This window comes from Drosophila mauritiana, chromosome X, assembly GCF_004382145.1.
Source record: "Drosophila mauritiana strain mau12 chromosome X, ASM438214v1, whole genome shotgun sequence".
In the NCBI taxonomy this organism is placed as follows: domain Eukaryota; kingdom Metazoa; phylum Arthropoda; class Insecta; order Diptera; family Drosophilidae; genus Drosophila; species Drosophila mauritiana.
This window is the reverse complement of record NC_046672.1, coordinates 15,229,379-15,248,115: the sequence shown is the minus strand read 5'-3', so window position 1 is coordinate 15,248,115 and position 18,737 is coordinate 15,229,379. Positions and strand designations below refer to the sequence as shown.

Sequence of the window (18,737 nt, the reverse complement as noted above, 5' to 3'; positions counted from 1 at the left end):
TTCGGTATGGCTTTATGGCATATAGTGGTAATTGTTTTGTTTAGTGCGATGCTGGTCTTCCTATCGTTATCGGTTTTTTGATAGCTCACCTCATATCGACGTACTAAAGGCCCGATAGAATCAGAAACTTATCGCCACCCGATTTCGATGACCGTTTTTAAATAAATGGGCAAATTCTTTGCTAATAATAAATTGTAATCAATTAACTTGTCAAGCGCAATTCTGGATGCACCTGGCGACGCGGACATGATCGCCGTCGCAGAACCGCCGCTGGAGTTTGTGCCGCGCGGCCGTCAGACGTCCGCGGAGCATCCGGGTCCACATGACCAGCCAATGGCGCGCCACCAACTACCGACCACGGAGCATCTGTTGCTGCAGCGCCTCCAGAATGTGAACATCTCGTCGGCCGGCGAGGACTGCACTCCGGGCGGTCAGGAGTCGTGGTCGGTCCGAGAGCTGTACGATGACTACGAGGCATCCGAGGAGCGCGCCGCCCTGCGATGCAAGTTGACCGAGCGGACCAAGCGATGTGGTCCCCAGGCCACGACGCTGCCGAACAGACTGCTCAATCCGCCGGTGGTGCGGCGCGTGGAGCCAATGTGCGACTATATGGTTAACAACGAGGAGGAGCTCTATGTGAACCGGAACACGGTGGTGTGGACACAGGGCGTCAACGATGACGATGACACCGACAACGGGGTGTACCGGCGCATGTGTTTCACCACCGATACGCCGGTGCGCTTCGCCTGCTTTCTAAATCGCAGTTTTGTGCGCGGACGACTGGCGCAGCTAAAGGCGGCTGTCGACCCGAATGACGACCATCTGACCGCCATCTGTGTGATGGATCAGGACGCTCTGCGGGTGTACTGCAGCAACGGCGAGGACTTCCTGGCCAATCTGGACTTTCCCGTGTCACAGCTGTGGCAAACCAAGTATGGCCTGCTGCTGGAAAAGGACTCCAGCAATGCCTTGATATCGCACATGTCCATCCCGATGCCGCGTCTCTTCTCTATGTCGCATCCGCTGCACGAGGCCTGTCCCGTCGTCCTGAAGACGTCCACCGGCTCCACCGGCTACATGACCGAACCGGAGTACACAGTGGTCTTCACCACCGAGGATTCGGACTTGGTGATGCTGTACGATGCCAAGTTCTGTAAGCATTTCGTTGCACGCCTGCGTAAGGTAACGCCCGAAGAGGTCAACTATGTGAGCCAGCAGATGGAGCTGGGACAGACGCTAATGGGACCCAGGTCGATGGCAGGCAATAGCTTCAGTTCCACCAAGCAAACTGGAGGTGAGTTGATAGCAATGCCAGCAAGGTCATTCGATTTATTCACCGTCTATCCATTGCTAGCCACACCAAAAGCAACGAACTTATCGTTCGCGGCCAGGACTACCAACACCACCACCATGGGCATGGGCAACCATTTCGGACTCAGCCAGTCGCAGTCGTTCAGCGGAGTTCTTGGCCAGTCGAAGTAGGTTTAAGTCCGTATCATCCAGCACTTACTTCTTATTGCTTGTACTTCCGTTTAGTCGCGCCTCCCTGGGCACTCCATTGAGCCAACTGCAGAACAGCATTAGCCAGCAGTCCATGTCCGTGAAGGATATGCGCAAGTTAACGCACGTGAAGCCGGCAAAGCCCATTGAGCCGGAATTGTGCATGGAGCACATCTGGACGGAGAACACCTACGGAACGTCAGTAAATTACAAAAGATGTCACTTTCAGTACTAAAATTGCCTGTCTTCCTTAGGCAACGAGAATTCTGCGAGATGGCCACCCGCGCATTTATCCACACGGATTTGGTGGGTCAGACCTTTCTGTGCTACCTGCTGGCCCGCTCGTGCCGCCTTCAGTTGGTCCGCCTCACTGGCTACGAAAGTGGCGAGTTGCAGCTCTCCACGCTCGCCTCCACGCTGGCCGCCAAAGATGCAGTGGGTCTCCAGAGAATGCACATGATTGCCGTCCTCGATCCGAGTGGCAGCTTACTTCTATACACAGGCACCGTGCTTATATCCAAGGTGCACATCACGCCGTTTTTGGCGCCTACCCCCATTCCCACACCGCTGGTAACGCCCATGGCTGCCGCGGCATCTCCGTCGGTTCCGTCGGCCTCGCCTGCTCCGTCTCATGTCAAAACACCAATGTCAGCTGCTGGACCTGCAAGCGGCATTCCGTCCGGCAGCAGTTCTTTCGTGGAGGTGCGAAGGAGCAGCCTACTGCCCACAAAAGCGCCGGGGGATGTGGCTGCCTTCGAAGAGGAGCTGCACATGCTGTCGCCCATCCAACCGCAGCCGGTGTCCTACACACAGCGGCAGGCGCACAATGTCTGCAAATCGCTGAGAGATCCGGCGGGCAATCGATTGACTTTGGTTTATGCCACCGGCAGAATGCTCAGAATAGCGCTGCCATTTCTAAATGACACACGATTGCTTACCAGATGTGTGGCTACGCTACGGCAGGTTCTAAGTCCGACCCAGTTCCTGGACTTTGTTATCCGTTGGTACAGCGACAGGAATCCGCCGGGATCGAGGAATTACTCCATAGAGCAGGAATGGCTGCTATTCCGGTCCACACTGCTCGCCCTAATGGGTCTGACTGCTGCACCGGATGTGGATGCGGGCGAGAACTACGCTAGATGTGCCACGCCACCGCTGCACACTCAATTTGGAGGCGGCGCTACTGCGGCGGAATCGAGTAACGGTTCTAGTTGCAGCTCCAGTTCCACACTGGGCGGCCAGGATGAGCCGAAGAAACGGCGAATATACAATGACTGCGATGATTTCACGGACGACGACTGGGAGTTCCTGCTGCTCCAGACGACACTGGCTCCCTGCGGAGCCGATGGCCACAGCTACAGCGTGAACATCGGTGCGCTGCTCTTCCAAATGATCCCCGCCATCTTCTTCAGCTTGCATTTACTGTACGAGGATCTCAAACTGGACGCTGACTTCTATGGAGCGCTTCCATATCTGGCAACGGTAGGTGGATCATTAAATAGATCCATTAGTGGCTTCCTAACACCATCTCCTCGTTCCAGTTCCTACACCAGCTGGCCATCGATATGCAGCTGGAAAGCTATGTGCTGCACTACATACTGGACTTCCCGGAACTCTCGAATCGCACGGGCAAGCTCTCGTTGCTGGGAGCCGAGCACGGAGCTATGATGCTGCACCAGGAGCTTCTGAGGGTTCCGGCGCCCAGTGTGTTTGCCCAACTCGAGCACATTATCGTCGGCGAGGAGGAGGTGATGCCTTACACCTTCTTGGAGTGCGTCAACGAGAGGAGTCGCATTTTACTGCAGCTCGTATCGCTGGTGGCTCATGGGCATGAGCGTCTGAATTACTGGTGGCAGCTGCTCGAGATCCCCGGCGCCGTTCAGGCCAACTTTACGCGGCGTTCTAAGCGCAATATCACGGCGGATGCTCCGCGTAGCCATCAGATGTTACAGCTGCTGCTGGCCATGCGCTTGACACGGCGAGACATTGAAAGATTCCCGGCGGCAGTGCATCTGATCGTAGCGGAGGCACTGGAGGAGGCTCGCCTATCGCCGCCCATGGGCTGCAGCATGGCCACCTATGAACTTATCCTGCGTCCGGAATTGGCGGCCCACGCTCAACTGCCGTTCCTCGAAACGAGCACTGGGCAACCGCATTGTGGCCGGGTCTACAAGGAAGACTCCCTGTCAGCGAGGTGTCCGCCGACCGGCGGATTAGAAACTGATGCACCGGCCCAGTTGCGGCGCGACGACATGGACAACATGGACACAAAACTGCTCCGTCTGCGTTTTCCCGATGACATGCGGGTGGATGAAGTGCGTCGTCTGCTCAACAGCTCGGAACCGGTGGTCATTGAAGTGCAGCAGGCACCGGGAACCAGCGATCACGAGTTCATTGAGGAGCAGGAGAAGCAACTGTTTGCACTATGTGCGCGGACAATGACACTGCCCCTGGGCAGAGGTATGTTCACCCTGAGAACGATGTTGCCGCGGCCCAGCGAAAGCTTGGTCATGCCCAAATTGTGCCTGTTGGGCAAGGAGCCGGTGAAGGGCACCACCATCGAAATGCAGCAGATCGAGTTCCCAGCCAATATGCAAATGTGGCCATCGTTTCACAATGGCGTGGCCACTGGCCTGAAGATCTCGCCCCAGGCTCAGGACGTTGACTCCAATTGGATTGTATACAACAAGCCCAAAACGCATTCGCACAATGCCCTGGAGCACGCTGGCTTCCTCATGGCCCTGGGCTTGAATGGTCACCTAAGAACGCTGTCCTTCATGAGTGTCTATAAGTATTTGGTCAAATGCGATGAGATGACCAACGTGGGTCTGCTGCTGGGCATTTCCGCCGCCCATCGCGGCACCATGGATACGAAAACCACAAAGTTGTTGAGCGTTCACTTGGAGGCACTGCTGCCAGCCACCGCCATGGAGTTGGATATACCGCAAAGCACACAGGTGGCTGCTATAATGGGCATCGGTTTGCTCTATCAAGGATCAGCTAAGCGCCACATAGCCGAGGTGCTGCTCCAGGAGATTGGCCGTCCTCCAGGCCCAGAGATGGAGAACAGCATTGAGCGCGAATCGTATGCCATGACAGCAGGTCTATCCCTCGGATTGGTTACCCTCGGTCAGGGTGAATCGCCGGCGGGCCTAAGGGACCTCCAACTGCCGGATACACTGCACTACTACATGGTCGGTGGAGTGAAGAGACCCATCAGCGGCTCCCAGAAGGAGAAATACCGACTAGCCTCGTTCCAAGTTCGTGAAGGCGATACCGTTAACATAGATGTCACTGCTCCGGGTGCAACGCTCGCATTGGGACTCATGTTCTTCAACTCGGGGAACGCGGCCATTGCCGAATGGATGCAGCCGCCAGATTCGCGATATCTACTGGACATGGTGCGACCTGATTTTCTTCTGTTGCGCACTATTTCCCGGGGCCTCATCCAGTGGGAGAATGTCCAGCCGAACAACGCGTGGTTCCAGGCACAGTTTCCGCGAGCACTCCGAGCTCACCTGAAACTCCCGTTCTACGAAAATGAGTATGCCCCCGAGGATCATGACGTGGACTACGAGGCCATCTCGTGAGTAACTGAAGTTGAATGCCAAGTAATCAGATACGAAATACATACTCTTGTCCAGGCAAGCCTATTGCAACATCATGGCTGGAGCTGCCTTCTGCATTGGTCTCAAGTACGCCGGCACTGAGAATATGGTGGCCTTTGCCACGCTGCGGTCGGTGATCAAGGATTTCCTGCGCTTCCCCAGCAGGCCCATGGGCGAATGTGCCGGTCGCACCACCGTGGAGAGCTGCCTGATGGTGCTGCTCATCTCGATCTCGCTAGTGTTCGCCGGCTCAGGCAACTGCGAAATTCTTCGCATAATTCGTTTTCTCAGGTCGCGAGTGGGACCACAATATCCGCACATAACCTACGGCTCCCACATGGCCATACACATGTCGCTGGGCCTGCTCTTCCTCGGCGCGGGTCGCTTCACCATTTCCCAGACACCGGAGTCGGTTGCTGCACTGGTCTGCGCCTTCTTCCCCAAGTTTCCCATACACAGCAACGACAATCGGTAAGGATTGATCTTTTTGCAGCAATCTGTTAGCACACTTCATGGATGCATGGATTTACTTTTTAAGATACCATCTGCAAGCGCTGAGACATCTCTATGTACTGGCTGTGGAGCCGCGCCTGTTCCTTCCCCGGGACATTGACACCAACAAGCTGTGTCTGGCCAACATATCCGTGCTGGAGGTGGGTGCCACCGAGCTGCGCCGCCTGCCCATCGCTCCCTGCATCCTGCCAGTGCTGAGCAGCCTGCAGCAGGTGGTAGTGGACGACGAGAACTATTGGCCAGTGTGCTTCGAGCGATCGCGCAACTGGCATCAGCTGGAAAGGGCGCTGGCGATGAGTGCACCGATTGATATTAAGAAGCGAACGGGCTGCCTTTCCCACTTGGAGGACCCGGACAGGCTGAAGAGCATGCTGGCCCAAACATTGACGATGGAACAGAGCATCTGTTGGCAGATCGACATGAACGACCTGCAGCAGTTCGCCAGTGAACGCATGGTGAAGCAGTTCCTCAGTCGCTGCCTGGACACCAAAGGCACGGATTTGAGTCCCCCGGAGCTGATGAAGCGGCACCAGGTGATGCTGCTATTCTACAATGCCGTGGTCAAGGATCGCATGCATTTCCTGCCCGTTTACCTAACGCTATACGATGTAAGTGCATCCATCCACTGGCGCAGTCTTACCGCGAATGTAACGTTCTTTGTCCTTAGCACGTAACCAAGTCCATGCCGAACAACATCGATGTGTGGCAGATGAAGCTCATCGATGCCTATTTGAGTCGCAGCCAGGAGTCCGAGCATCCGCTCATCTCCGTGGAGCTGATCCAGATGATGCAAGAGCTCTTCAAGCAGGAAATGGAGGACTCGACGCGCGAGTTGTGCCTACCGCTGCGCGAGTTCCTCAGTCGAAAGCGTCTGGATCCCAGCTATGTGACCACCGTCAGTGGACCGGACTTGCAGCGCGCTTTCTGCGTGATCAATTACTACAATCTGCTGCCGAATATGTTGAATGGAGTGGACTTGAGCACGGGCACAGTTAACTACTTGCGTCTTATGTACGAATTCCGCCGACTGAATCTCGGCGCGCACACCATCTTTGGCCTAATGAAGATCCTGCAGTCACTGGCCACCGAGGTGGTGACTCTGGATGAGGCAGCCCTTCTGGCGTACACCATGGGCGACCAGTGATGCCCGATGGAAATTCTCTTTTGCTAGACCTGGAACATTTCTTCTGACGTCTGCGATTCATATTGTACATTCATATCTAAATTACATTATTGCACATTATTTCTAAATTTCGCCGCCACTTGTAATCGAAACTTTGCATAAAAGTTTGCTGCTGTATTCTTGAAATTATATTGTTATACAATCATGTCGAAACGTTTTGGATATGAATATTTGAATGCATGTTTAACGATATGAACTAGCACAAAAATTGTATAAAATATATTTACAAATAAATAGTCCATAACGTTTGCAATAATTAATAGGTTAATTTTATTGTACAAAAAAAAAAATGATTATCCCAACAAGTGGGTTGGGTGCGTCTTAGGTGTAGGAAATTCTGGAGTATAATACGCTTGAGATTTGCGGCATTCCTTGGTCCCAAATTCAACCAGCATCTATCTCAGCCTTGTCTACGTGCTACCACGATGTATGGGTTATCAAAATAACAAATATGTACAAAAATAACTATATGCTATAGCCATGCTATATAGCCATGGTAATGCTAATGTATTGCCCCAGCTATCCGCTCCGCTTCGGAGGCGGTGGCGCTGGCCTCGCTGATTCGCTTGTTGCCCCAGCATCGGTTGTACAGATAGATGCCCAGCAGGGGCAGCGGCGTCATCACGGCCACCGACACGGGCACCACCGTGGTGATGTCCGCCTCCGGCGATTCCAGCGTGGTCGTCAGCAGGAAGATGGCGATGCCCGTGTTCTGGATGCCCGTCTCGATGGCGATGGTCAGGGCGTCGGCTGCATTTTGGTGCAGCAGCTTGGCCGCCAGGAAGGCGAAGATGTAGCCCAGACCTGGCAGAGCCATGCCAGCGACGACGATCTGGAAAGGAGTGTTTAAATGGGTTTACATTTACATTTAACTGTTTTTAAATGTTGTTTTTCAAAACAGGTTTATCTCGCTGTTTATTATTATTATTTATGGAGTATTCACGATAGTTCATCTTGATGTTGAAACCAGAAGTGCTTCCAGTTAGTTAATTATTTAGAATGAAAGTGGATACAAAGATGGATATGAATATATAAACACTTTTTAAACTTAAACAAGATAAACCATTTCGATCAAATAGATGATATCCACTGAAATATCTTGAGAAGTATCAATATGTATCAATAAACTCACCTGCCAGGAGAACAAATAGAACAGGTAAAAGTTGTTGATGATCGCGAACACGATGATGAACAGGATGATGATGGCGGAGACGGGCTTGAGCAGGCGGACCAGCACCCTGGCGACCTGAGGCATTTTCTTCTGGACGAGCAGCCCGAGCAGGAGCGGAAGGACCAGGCTGCTGCTGTAGGAGGCGATTTTGCCGTACGGCACCTTGATGCCCGCTCGCTCGAAGATCAGCTGGCCAAGTGTGATGGTCCACAGCGGTATGGTGGCGAAGGCAGCCACATTGGAAACGGTGGTCATCAGCACCGAGAGATGTATATTACCGCCGAGAACGGCGGACCAGGTGTTCGATGCCCCGCCGCTGGGCGAGATGCCGGTGAAGAAGAGACCCAGCTGCATGGCCGGCGCCTGGGGGAAGATGAAGACGCCGAGGGCGTAGCTGAGCAGAGGCATGCCCACCACCTGCATCACGAATCCGATGCACGGGCCGGTTGGCCGGGTGATCAGACCCCTCAGCACGTCCAGATTTAGGGCGGCTCCAAAGCTGATGTACAGCAGCGACATAAGCAGTATAATCGTGCCCACGAATATGTCATCCACCACACGTTTCGGCCGCTTGATCTTCACGTCCAGCGTGCTGTCGTTGCTCCAATTGGTGGGCAGTTCACTGGTGTTTCGTTGGCTGTCATACAGCTTCACTTGGATCTTGGTCTGTCCCAGAAAATGGCCATTAACCACGATGTCACCCGTCCAGTCGCGTGTATCAGTGTTGAATACATCCAGGGATATCGTGGCATTCTCGCCAGGCACACTGGCCAAATCCGTGTCCACACTTTCCAGGCGGAAGTGGTAACGCGTCGACTGCTGCAGCGTGGAAGGTGCCACATTCTCCAGCTTCAGCTGCACCCGATCCCCGCGCTCCATCTGTAACGTGAGCGCTGCTGGACGAAAGTGGGCCATCCAGCCGTGGGTGGATGCGAGTCCCAGTGCCAGGGTGAGCAGGAGGTAGCCCCATGCCCAACCAGGACGACCGTGCGGAGACATTATATTCGCCGCCCCACTCGGGTGATGTAATTCGTTAGCCGTTATCCGTTGGCCGGAATGTTTTTGCACGCAACAAGTGCTCCAACTGGAATGAGCGTGAATTCTCACAAAACAGCGGTTTACAATTGCAATTGCAGGTGGGAGCGGGATGGCGGCATGACTTGACTCTCGGGAGGGAGCGGGATGGCGACGGTGAACAGCTGGTAATTAACGGGCTCTGCGAGAGTCGGCCATCTCTTATCTCGAATACCCTACGTTACAATTGGGATGATACAGATAACGATAAGCACGAGATCGTAAATGTCCATGGACGTAGGTCGAAATTTTAATGGGGATCAGAAAAGAAAATGGGATTTCAAAATAAAATAAACATAAATATTACAAACATTAAATATTATATTATTCAATTAACAAGATATTTATTTATTTCCCTTCGCTTAACAACATTGTTTATAAATAGTTGCAGATAAGGTTTAAATCCATGTTCCGCATATAAAATCCATTTACGCATTATCACTCCAAATTTGCTTACGTATTTGTTTTTTGGACCAAAACTTTTGGTAGAAAATGAATTTCGACTTTCTTCCAGATGTTTCGGTTGCCCTTGATCTTTATTTATATATAGAAATCCTAATTTGTTGATTCACTGTTTTTTTCAAGTTGTAATTCTTCAATCAGATTGCCTTCACACATCGTATGTTTTTGATAGTCAACACGTGCTTTAAAATAGAAGGTGTTTTTGAGTGTCTTTATAAATAATGACAAAGCATTTTCATGATTTTGAATACATCATTAGTATTATGAGCCTAAGCTTAATATGTTTACAAAGTTGTATATTAGTAAAAAAATCTAATATCTCCAAACCAATATGCCTCGCAATGTAGAGGGAAAAGAAAAACATTGGAACTGTGTGGGGTTTTCTCTCGTTGAGAGTACGTGAGATGGGTTTTTATTGGAGCTGCTTAGGTGAACAGTGAAATGCGCAAACAATAGATAACTAGTGTGGGTCCGTCGTCTCCGGCGCCGTGTCCCGATTCGGTTATGGATTCGGGTGTGGAACCGGTTGGCGAATCGGGTGCTCAGTACCGGTAATGGTCGGGCTTGAAGGGGCCGGTCTGCGAGACGCCCAGGTAGGTGGCTTGCTTCTCCGTCAGCTTGGTCAGCTTCACGCCCAGCTTCTCCAGATGGAGACTGGCCACCTCCTCGTCGAGGATCTTGGGCAGGACGTGCACGCCGACGGCGTACTTGTCGGACTTGGTCCACAGCTCGATCTGGGCGAGCACCTGGTTGGTGAAGGAGTTGGACATCACGAAGCTGGGATGGCCGTGGGCACAGCCCAGGTTCACCAGACGACCCTCGGCCAGCAGGATGATGTGCTTGCCACTCTGCATGGTGTACCGATCTACCTGGGGCTTCACGTTCACCTTCTCTTTGGCATTGGCGTTTAGCCAGTCCACGTCGATCTCGATGTCGAAGTGCCCGATGTTGCACACGATGGCATCGTCGGGCATTTGTTGCAAGTGCACGCTGGTGATGATGTCCCGGCAGCCGGTGGTGGTCACAAAGATGGAAGCCTCCTTGCTGGCCTCCTCCATGGTGGTCACCTCATAGCCCTCCATCGCCGCCTGCAGGGCGTTGATGGGATCGACCTCGGTAACGATCACCCGACCACCGAATCCCTTCAGCGCCTGGGCACAGCCCTTGCCCACATCGCCGTATCCGGCCACGCAGCATACCTTGCCGGCGATCATGACGTCCGTGGCCCGCTTGATGCCATCGATCAGCGACTCGCGGCAGCCATACAGATTGTCAAACTTGCTCTTGGTCACCGAATCGTTGACATTGATGGCCGGTACGCCAAGACGACCCTCCTTGAACATCTTGTACAGGTTGTGGACACCGGTGGTCGTCTCCTCGCTAAGGCCCTTGATGTTCTTCAGATACTCGGGGAACTTTTCGTGCACCAGGTTGGTCAGATCGCCGCCATCGTCCAGGATCATGTTCAGAGGCTGGCCGTCGGGGAAGACCAGGGTCTGCTCGATGCACCACATGTACTCCTCATCGGTCTCACCCTTCCAGGCGTAGACGGGCACTCCGGTGGCAGCGATGGCCGCGGCAGCGTTATCCTGGGTGCTGAAGATGTTGCAGCTGGACCATTGGACCTGGGGAAAGAATGGAAATGTAGTTCAATGCGTTGAACTTGAGATGTGGATTCTACATTCTATAGATATTTGCAAGCTGATTGATTAATATTTAGAGAAAGGCTTTCAGCATTTTGGCACCAAATAGTTGCCATGTGCGAGGATTGAAAAGCAGATGGTGCTGCGTCAGAGGAAGTAACAATCTGGAGGTCTTATCTTGGGCGCCTTGAACTTGCCCCCCTGTTAAACGAAAGTTTTGTTATTCAAATTGGTGCGTAAACAAAAGGTGATAAGGGACCAGCCCTTGGACAATGCTTGAAGATACCTATTTTTCTACATGATTTACAAATTCCTCTCGGATTTTTTGTTGGGTTTATAGTTTTTTGAATAGTTTTTAGTATAGAAATGATGCTATCTTTGTGTACTACCCTGACTGTTCAGCCCCCTACAGTTGGGCATACATTTCGAATGGTACGATGCGTATAATCTGTTAGAGCGCCAAAGAGGCACTGAACCCACCTGAGCGCCCAGTTCGACGAGGGTCTCGATGAGCACGGCGGTCTGGACGGTCATGTGCAGGCAGCCGGTGATGCGGGCGCCCTTTAGGGGCTTAGATGGGCCGTACTTCTTCCTGCAGGCCATTAGGCCGGGCATCTCGTTCTCTGCAATGATGATCGCCTTGCGTCCCCATTCCGCCAGACTGATATCGGCTGTAGAGTGGGAAAATAAAAGGGAGATAGGGTCAGATAAGCAGGCACTGCTGATTTATACGCCATACGGTATGAATTTCGACGTATTTTGCCCCGGCAACAACGTGGTCTGCTCTGTTTTGCCTCTTCTTTAACCTCAGAAACATGTGCTCATGAATGGATGCCCATCACCCGCACATGTCGCCTGTTGCCGGCCGGAGATTCGATTCGAGAGTTTGCCATCCATTTGGGTTTATTTATAACACAACTCACCGACTTTGTAGTTGGGCTTCGACATTCTTGCAAGGATTGGATGTTGGACTTGGACGCGGAGCAGACAGAATCGCACACAACCGAATTGGAGACGCGGGCAGCGGTAAATGAATCGAATCGCAACCCAAAACACTAGAATTCCAATTGCGGAATGGCGGCAGCAGGGATGGGAACTGGTTCCACGCAGCTGGTTCAGCTGGAGAAGTTCCGATTGGCACGATTGTTGTAATTTAAATTTGAAAATCATATGATAACAGCTGGTTTACATCCAATTGTATATATAATCTACTTTTTTCTGTCATTCTTATTATTATTATTATTATTATTATTATTAATGTATTAATATGTCCTAATATAATCAGATCATGGTATACCAGTTATTTATATTTTCCAAAATTGTAGATTAATGTTAAGTGTGTTAAATAATAAGTTTCTCTGACAATATTAATTTAATTTGTAATCCAAATAACATTAATTGTTTAAAGTAATTCTTCCGATAGCTGACGCCCACACTTTGATTGCAAACGAAAGCTTATCGATGCTGAGCCATCACTAAGACCGACATCGATAACTGAGCAGAGTCTTAGGGAAAATATACACAGCGAAAAGCAAAGTGCGAGTCAGTGCGTTTTCCTGGTCATTGAACAGCCGTATCCAAAGTAGAATTCCCATGTCCGGCTCCGGTCTCGACGAGAATCCCTTCGGGGAGCCCAATCTGGACAATCCGTTTGCGGTGAGGCGATAGAAGAGCGTGGAGAGAGAGCGCGGAAGCCGAAGAAAAAACCCATCGCACACACACGCACACGTACGCAAAGGAGGGGTATTGGTGTGCGTGCCTGCGAGTGTGTGTGTTGGGTGCATTCGTCACATATGTTGAATGAATTGGTTTCTGATTGGGATTTCCCGGTTTTCCCCCGCAGGACCCCGCCATCCAGCAGGCACGACGACTCCAGAGCGGCGCCGCCCTTGTCTCTCTTGAGGATTACAATCCGTTCGAGGAGCAGGCCAAGCCGCAGCTGCAGATCAACTCAACGAACACGGCGGCGGTGGTCCAGCCGCTGTCCCAGAACATTCCGCCCCCGCAGACCAGTTCCCTGGGCGCCTCGGCGCCTAGCACCAGCATACAGATCACATCGGAGGAGCTGCAGGTAACCCACTTGGCCAGTCGTCTCGCGTTACCGCCCACACAACAGTGAGCACTCTGCGGTGTTCCGTGCCGGCATGGCCACATCCGCATTACTCTAAAAACCACATCTCATAGAGGCTGTACATCCAACACTCGGAAACAATTGAAATGGACCACACCACCCACCCACATTAAAAGCTTGCCCTAAAAGTCTGCACAGTAATCACTTAGAGAGTGCCGGATTAGGGCAGGCATATCACATTTTAGTTTCCATCAAAGATAACCGGGCTTATCTCGATCTGCCAACGATGTATCCGCTGTGGAGCATTTATCTGGCTGAGACTAGAAGCGACTGGCGCTCCGAGTCTTCACTGTACAAACTGCGGTTTCTCTTGATTTACTTGGCTTCTTCGGCCCTACACAAAAATTCAAGAAATACTAGTTAGTAGACCTAAATACACATGATTTGAAGGCTTTAGTTTGCACTTTATTGTTGTACAGAATCAGATGTTATATTTACTATATAGATAGGGCAAATGCCTAAGTTTAAGATACAAGTTCAACTATTGCAAGATTTGGATTAAATTTCGCCTATGTTTTCCCAAAGATGTAAGGGAATGAGATTTAAAGTATTTACCATATACAGCCAATTTACTAAGTCGTACAAAATGTATTTTAAAACCGTCGATAATCGTATGATTTTCATTATATCTAGCGCCGGCAGGAGGAGTTGGATCGCAAGGCCGCCGAGCTGGACCGCCGCGAGCAGCAGCTGCAGGGCAATGTGCCGCAGCTGAACAACTGGCCACCGCTGCCGGATAACTTCTGTGTTAAGCCGTGCTTCTACCAGGACTTCGAGGTGGAGATACCGCCCGAGTTCCAGAAACTGGTCAAGCGATTGTACTACATTTGGATTTGTGAGTATTGGTTCTTTATGGCTGTGTTTTCTACATGTTTTCGCTGATAAGCGGTGCCATAGGTTGTGGGATTAGTCATCGCGTGTGGTTCACAGGCCGATGCCATGATTAATATAGATAGATATAGCTGAATGGCTAATGTTCTTGGATGTGTGCGTGCCTTTGTGCAGAATATGCTTGCAAAGAGGGGAGCATGCAATTTGTTTGATTTACATGTTATCACTATTAAGATAGTTTTTAAATGCATTTCTAGCATTATTTATTGCATGCATTGTATATAGTTTATGCTTTCCTCCACAGATTATAGCATTATGCTGATTGTATGTGCCTATTTTGAATACTTTCTCCGACAGTTTACACCATGACGTTGTTGGCCAACGTGATAGGCGGTCTAATTTTGCTGTTCCACGCTGGCGAATTCGAGACCTTCTTCCTGGCCATCTTCTACACGATGCTCTTCTCGCCCGCCTCCTATGTCTGCTGGTGAGTTTATGCCTGGAAGCTTCTTAAAACATCAATAACATGATGATGTGTGATTTCTTTTCAGGTTCCGACCGGCGTACAAGGCATTCCGCAACGATTCGAGCTTCAACTTCATGGTCTTCTTCTTTATCTACTTCTTTCAAACGCTGTACTCCATTGTGCAGGCGGTGGGCTTCAACCAGATGGGCTACTGTGGCTTTATTACGGCCATCAAGCAGTTCGATGGCAAAGCGTCGGGTATTATCGTCGGCATTCTGCTGCTGAACGTGGCATTCTGTTTCACAGCGGTGGCCGTGGCCAATGTGCTGATGATCACCAAGATTCACTCGATCTACCGCAGCACAGGGGCCAGTATGGCCAAGGCCCAGGCGGAGTTCACCACCGAGTTTCTGCGCAACCAGCACGTCCAGGAGGCAGCCTCCTCGGCCGTTAATACGGCCATCAATTCGCAGTTTAACAACAGCAGGTACTAAGGGCACTCTGCATTCCGGGGATCTGATCAAATCAAAAGGAGAATCAATCAATCAACCACGAACTCAAGCAGCACTCATCCTGCTAAACTGGGACAGACAAAGATGATGATAGCCGCGCCAGAGAGAGGGAGATGGAGAAGGAACACTTGATAAACATTGAAATAGCTTAACACGAAATAAAAGTAAAGAAAACATGAAACTAAAGCTAGCATTGGAGCATGGAACTAATAACTATTTGCTTTTGTGCATAAACAATTCCTAGAAAGCCGTCGTCTTTATTACAAATAATTACTGTAATGATAACACAGAAACAACACACAATGCATTAACAATATTTATAAACGGAGCAAAACCGAACTTGGAACTAAACTGAAAGTGAAAAAAAGAAAACAAACAAACAAAAAGGAGATATGAAAAACAAAAGGAAAACTTAAGCGGCCCACGATGCCTTCGACACACAGCTGCAGCGGATCAAGTGGACAGGACATCTTAATCGCACGATATATGCCTCCAAATACGAGTATTTAGACTAAATTATTGTGTGTGTGTCTGTCCTCTGGAATAATTCGATTCTGATACTAACCCAGATTAATCAGGCGAAAGGGATGACACTGATGACGATGATGCTGCTGCTGCTGATGATGATGATGATGTTTTCTAGTTCTTTAAGTCATTAAAACGATATAGGAATATCCCCACTCCCTCGCACACGCAACACACACAAACACACCCACACACACCCACACACACCCACACACACATACATATATACGATCTTATATATATAACAAACATAATATAAATAATATATTTAACGCTTACATTATAGAACTTTATCTCTCGTCGCCTCGACCAGAGACAACAAGAAAGCGAAATTCATTTTTCATCCAAGCTGTGCTCCACCGCCTCCTGCTCCACTGTCCCCGTGTCCAACCCACCCCCCTCGCCCCTGTTCCATGTACCGACCCCCTTTTTCCGCCGTCACTGTCCTGCACTCACATAAAATGTCGTGTTTTTTTGTAATCGTAATTGTTATATATTATCTATTATCTATGTACATGAAGACAGCATATAAAATATATTGATTCACTTAAGTATTCACATTTTTTAGATACATTTTGTTCGTTTCTGTTTTGCTTGCAAGTCAAACTTATTATGTTACGACCTATTTAAAACTGAATTGAGAATAGCTAATGACGATCTATGGATGTGTATTTGAAATTCAAGCAAAATTTATGATAAATTCCAAAATAAATATAAAATACTTATAGATGTAAAATCAATGCTTGATTTTGAATTGATGGGATTAAAGAGGTATAAAGACTTTTAAGAAATCCACATAAATTCTCTGCAAATTCCAGCCTTGAAACGCAATAATCAGGCTTAAATTCCAGTTTTATTACTGCTGGTTATCTGAATGGAACTGCGAACAATGCTTGTGTGTTTATATTAGTCAGTTTGCTTATAGATTCTAATCTAGAGTTTGCTTTGTATAAATAAATTCCAATAAAATTGGAAGCCCCACAAAATGACTGGCAAATAGTTCGGATTACCGCCTTAATCGTCTCCTAATTAATAGGAAGTGTATAATGCCATTTAAAACTGAGCACGAAGACCTTTGAATTCGAGAACTCATTCGAAGGAAAATCAATTAGAAGGAAGAAAAGTTTACGTAAGCCAGTCGGTAATTAAGACGATTGAACATGGTCGAAGAGTGTTCCGGGAAATGCATAGTTACTGCACCCACGTCCCATTAGGGCGATGCACGCCCACATCTTGCAAAGGCATCTCGGATTGATTTGGGGGGGCAGGGAATCGGATTTGGTATGCCCATAAGTGTGATGATTGTCAACGAAAGATGCAAATTTTATTTGGCAAATGTGGAATTAAATCAACAACGGGTCACACACTCAGCCATGAAATATGTGTGCTAGGCAGTTACAGATAAACATACATATATGAATATATATATATATCTACTCGTGCAGATATACATATATGTATATATACTTATCGCCCCCTTCTAGTTTGGGCAAAAATTGCGCATACGCCACGTTGGGCGAATATTTGCAACGATTTGTTTGCCATTTTGCTGGCAATCGAGAGAGCCGCAGAGCAGTCTATGAATAGAATTGTAGAATCGCTTGGAATGGTTCGAATGGCGGGCAAACCCACTTTCGGGTGGCATTTTGTGGGCGGTGGGGCTGTAAAAAGCGAGCATGATGAGCAAATATGCTCGAGAGTGCTGCAGACACAGATACAGATGCAGATGCGGATGCACTGCATCGTTAGTGGCAAATCCTTTTTGGCACACTTCAGTCGAAAGCCTGCATCACTCACGTGTTGCAGCTGGATACTCAGCTATCCGCACATGACCACCAAAACCAACCAGGCCCCAATCAACCAGCACCTGGTCCAGCCCACGTGGGCGTTGAATTTACCCCAGTAAATGGTACATGCATGGGCGTCTGGGCGGGATCGGGTATCAGGTCTTGGGCCGGACGCTAATTGCTGACAACGATTTGCTATTGATTGCATTTTCACGCTGCTTGCGTGCCAAGAGCTCACGGAGCGAAGTCAAAGGACACGCTGTGACAAGGTAACCATATTGATTTTGTGTCGCGCCAAGAATACCCAAGTAGTGCCACGTAATGCAGCTGACTCTCTAGCCGAAACTTCATCCTGGTTATGGTGCCGAATGTTAGGATTAAATAATTAATACTCGCAGGAATCATTTTTTTAATTTAAAGATGGATCAAAACTAATGATTGGAAGTTAGCTATGCATTCTGCATATAAGTTTCTGAGATTTGCCAAGCTCCTCTTCTCTAATATTCCATATAGTTAATTGTTAAAAAATTAAATAAAATATATATATAATAAATAATAAATATAGAAGTAGTCCACAGCGGAATGGCAGTCTATCTTTCCATGGATTAATTGCATTCGGTAAATGCGTTTTTGGTGAACTAATGATACATTCTGAATGGACTCTAGTCCTTAATCCTTTCACTTTGCAAAGTAGCCACACAGTTTTCCCGTATCATTTTCCGCTCGAGTGATAAACGCTTTCCGCTCGCTTGTCAGTCGCCAGCTTAGGAATCACTTAAATTATATTTTCCTCGCCCGCCGGCAGCTAAACGCTCGCCCCGCAGGCGGTCCTGCGACAAATTAGGCATCCACTGTGGGTGGCACGGCATGGTCGTGGAGGATGGGGCATGGCGATTCGAGGGAATTCCTGGCCAATTTTTCACACTACGCGGAAGTATTATTTGGGTCACATTTCCTGCTGCTTTTAATTAAAATCTTCCTCCACTGGCGGAAGTACAAATTTCTTGCCGTTACAAAGCGAGCTGTGTGACGCTCCACGGGCGTGGGCCCAACACCAGGCGCGGTTGGATCCAAAGGGGGGAGGGGGTAGGGAGGGGGCCAAGAGGTCCTTGCCAGATAGCGGGGTTGACTGGCTTAGTGACTTGGTCAGAGCTAAGTCGCAGCCGAAGGCGTTTGTCGACCCGGCAACCCGAACTTTATCCCGACACCGATGGTGGACCCGAGTCCACGGGAGTCGCCCACAACCTATTGCCCTTCATGATGCGGGCCGAAGGAGCGGGGCGGGGGCGGCCTTTCCCTTCACTGCTTGGCGTGGGGAAGGGGTGAAGGGG

At 49.6% G+C, this 18,737-nt stretch overlaps 4 protein-coding genes across 4 annotated transcripts; 2 read left to right on the top strand and 2 right to left on the bottom strand.

Annotated features, from left to right (window-relative positions):
- The first annotated feature begins 127 nt into the window (after positions 1–127).
- On the top strand, positions 128–7,060 carry LOC117146610 (anaphase-promoting complex subunit 1). Its single transcript, XM_033312935.1, has 8 exons — positions 128–1,294; positions 1,355–1,478; positions 1,537–1,698; positions 1,755–2,982; positions 3,042–5,086; positions 5,145–5,579; positions 5,647–6,229; positions 6,289–7,060. Exons 1-8 carry the CDS (start codon positions 247–249, stop codon positions 6,763–6,765), a joined length of 6,102 nt encoding a protein of 2,033 aa, XP_033168826.1. The 5' UTR covers positions 128–246; the 3' UTR covers positions 6,766–7,060.
- Positions 7,051–9,086, bottom strand: LOC117146611 (P3 protein). Its single transcript, XM_033312936.1, has 2 exons — positions 7,937–9,086; positions 7,051–7,636 (listed from the first exon to the last, which is right to left on the bottom strand). Exons 1-2 carry the CDS (start codon positions 8,972–8,974, stop codon positions 7,307–7,309), a joined length of 1,368 nt encoding a protein of 455 aa, XP_033168827.1. The 5' UTR covers positions 8,975–9,086; the 3' UTR covers positions 7,051–7,306.
- Positions 9,087–9,881: 795 nt separating this feature from the next.
- Positions 9,882–12,235, bottom strand: LOC117147773 (adenosylhomocysteinase). Its single transcript, XM_033314809.1, has 3 exons — positions 12,078–12,235; positions 11,635–11,825; positions 9,882–11,136 (listed from the first exon to the last, which is right to left on the bottom strand). The coding sequence occupies exons 1-3, from the start codon at positions 12,100–12,102 to the stop codon at positions 10,054–10,056; spliced, it is 1,299 nt and encodes a 432-aa protein (XP_033170700.1). The 5' UTR covers positions 12,103–12,235; the 3' UTR covers positions 9,882–10,053.
- A 390-nt stretch (positions 12,236–12,625) lies between these two features.
- LOC117147659 (secretory carrier-associated membrane protein 1) lies at positions 12,626–15,461 on the top strand. The gene is made up of 5 exons (XM_033314636.1): positions 12,626–12,810; positions 12,998–13,225; positions 13,919–14,120; positions 14,474–14,603; positions 14,668–15,461. The coding sequence occupies exons 1-5, from the start codon at positions 12,748–12,750 to the stop codon at positions 15,074–15,076; spliced, it is 1,032 nt and encodes a 343-aa protein (XP_033170527.1). The 5' UTR covers positions 12,626–12,747; the 3' UTR covers positions 15,077–15,461.
- Positions 15,462–18,737: the final 3,276 nt, after the last annotated feature.

Excerpts from the sequence above, each read along its gene's own strand:
- LOC117146610 (XM_033312935.1), top strand. The coding sequence starts at position 247 with ATGATCGCCGTCGCAGAACCGCCGCTGGAGTTTGTGCCGCGCGGCCGT. Across the intron at positions 1,295-1,354 it reads TTCCACCAAGCAAACTGGAG|CCACACCAAAAGCAACGAAC; the intron begins GTGAGTTGATAG and ends ATCCATTGCTAG. Across the intron at positions 6,230-6,288 it reads TTTACCTAACGCTATACGAT|CACGTAACCAAGTCCATGCC; the intron begins GTAAGTGCATCC and ends CTTTGTCCTTAG.
- LOC117146611 (XM_033312936.1), bottom strand. The coding sequence starts at position 8,974 with ATGTCTCCGCACGGTCGTCCTGGTTGGGCATGGGGCTACCTCCTGCTC. Across the intron at positions 7,637-7,936 it reads TCTATTTGTTCTCCTGGCAG|ATCGTCGTCGCTGGCATGGC; the intron begins GTGAGTTTATTG and ends ACTCCTTTCCAG.
- LOC117147773 (XM_033314809.1), bottom strand. The coding sequence starts at position 12,102 with ATGTCGAAGCCCAACTACAAAGTCG. Across the intron at positions 11,826-12,077 it reads GAAGCCCAACTACAAAGTCG|CCGATATCAGTCTGGCGGAA; the intron begins GTGAGTTGTGTT and ends CCCACTCTACAG. Across the intron at positions 11,137-11,634 it reads TCGTCGAACTGGGCGCTCAG|GTCCAATGGTCCAGCTGCAA; the intron begins GTGGGTTCAGTG and ends TTCTTTCCCCAG.
- LOC117147659 (XM_033314636.1), top strand. The coding sequence starts at position 12,748 with ATGTCCGGCTCCGGTCTCGACGAGAATCCCTTCGGGGAGCCCAATCTG. Across the intron at positions 14,121-14,473 it reads ATTGTACTACATTTGGATTT|TTTACACCATGACGTTGTTG; the intron begins GTGAGTATTGGT and ends TTTCTCCGACAG. Across the intron at positions 14,604-14,667 it reads CCCGCCTCCTATGTCTGCTG|GTTCCGACCGGCGTACAAGG; the intron begins GTGAGTTTATGC and ends ATTTCTTTTCAG.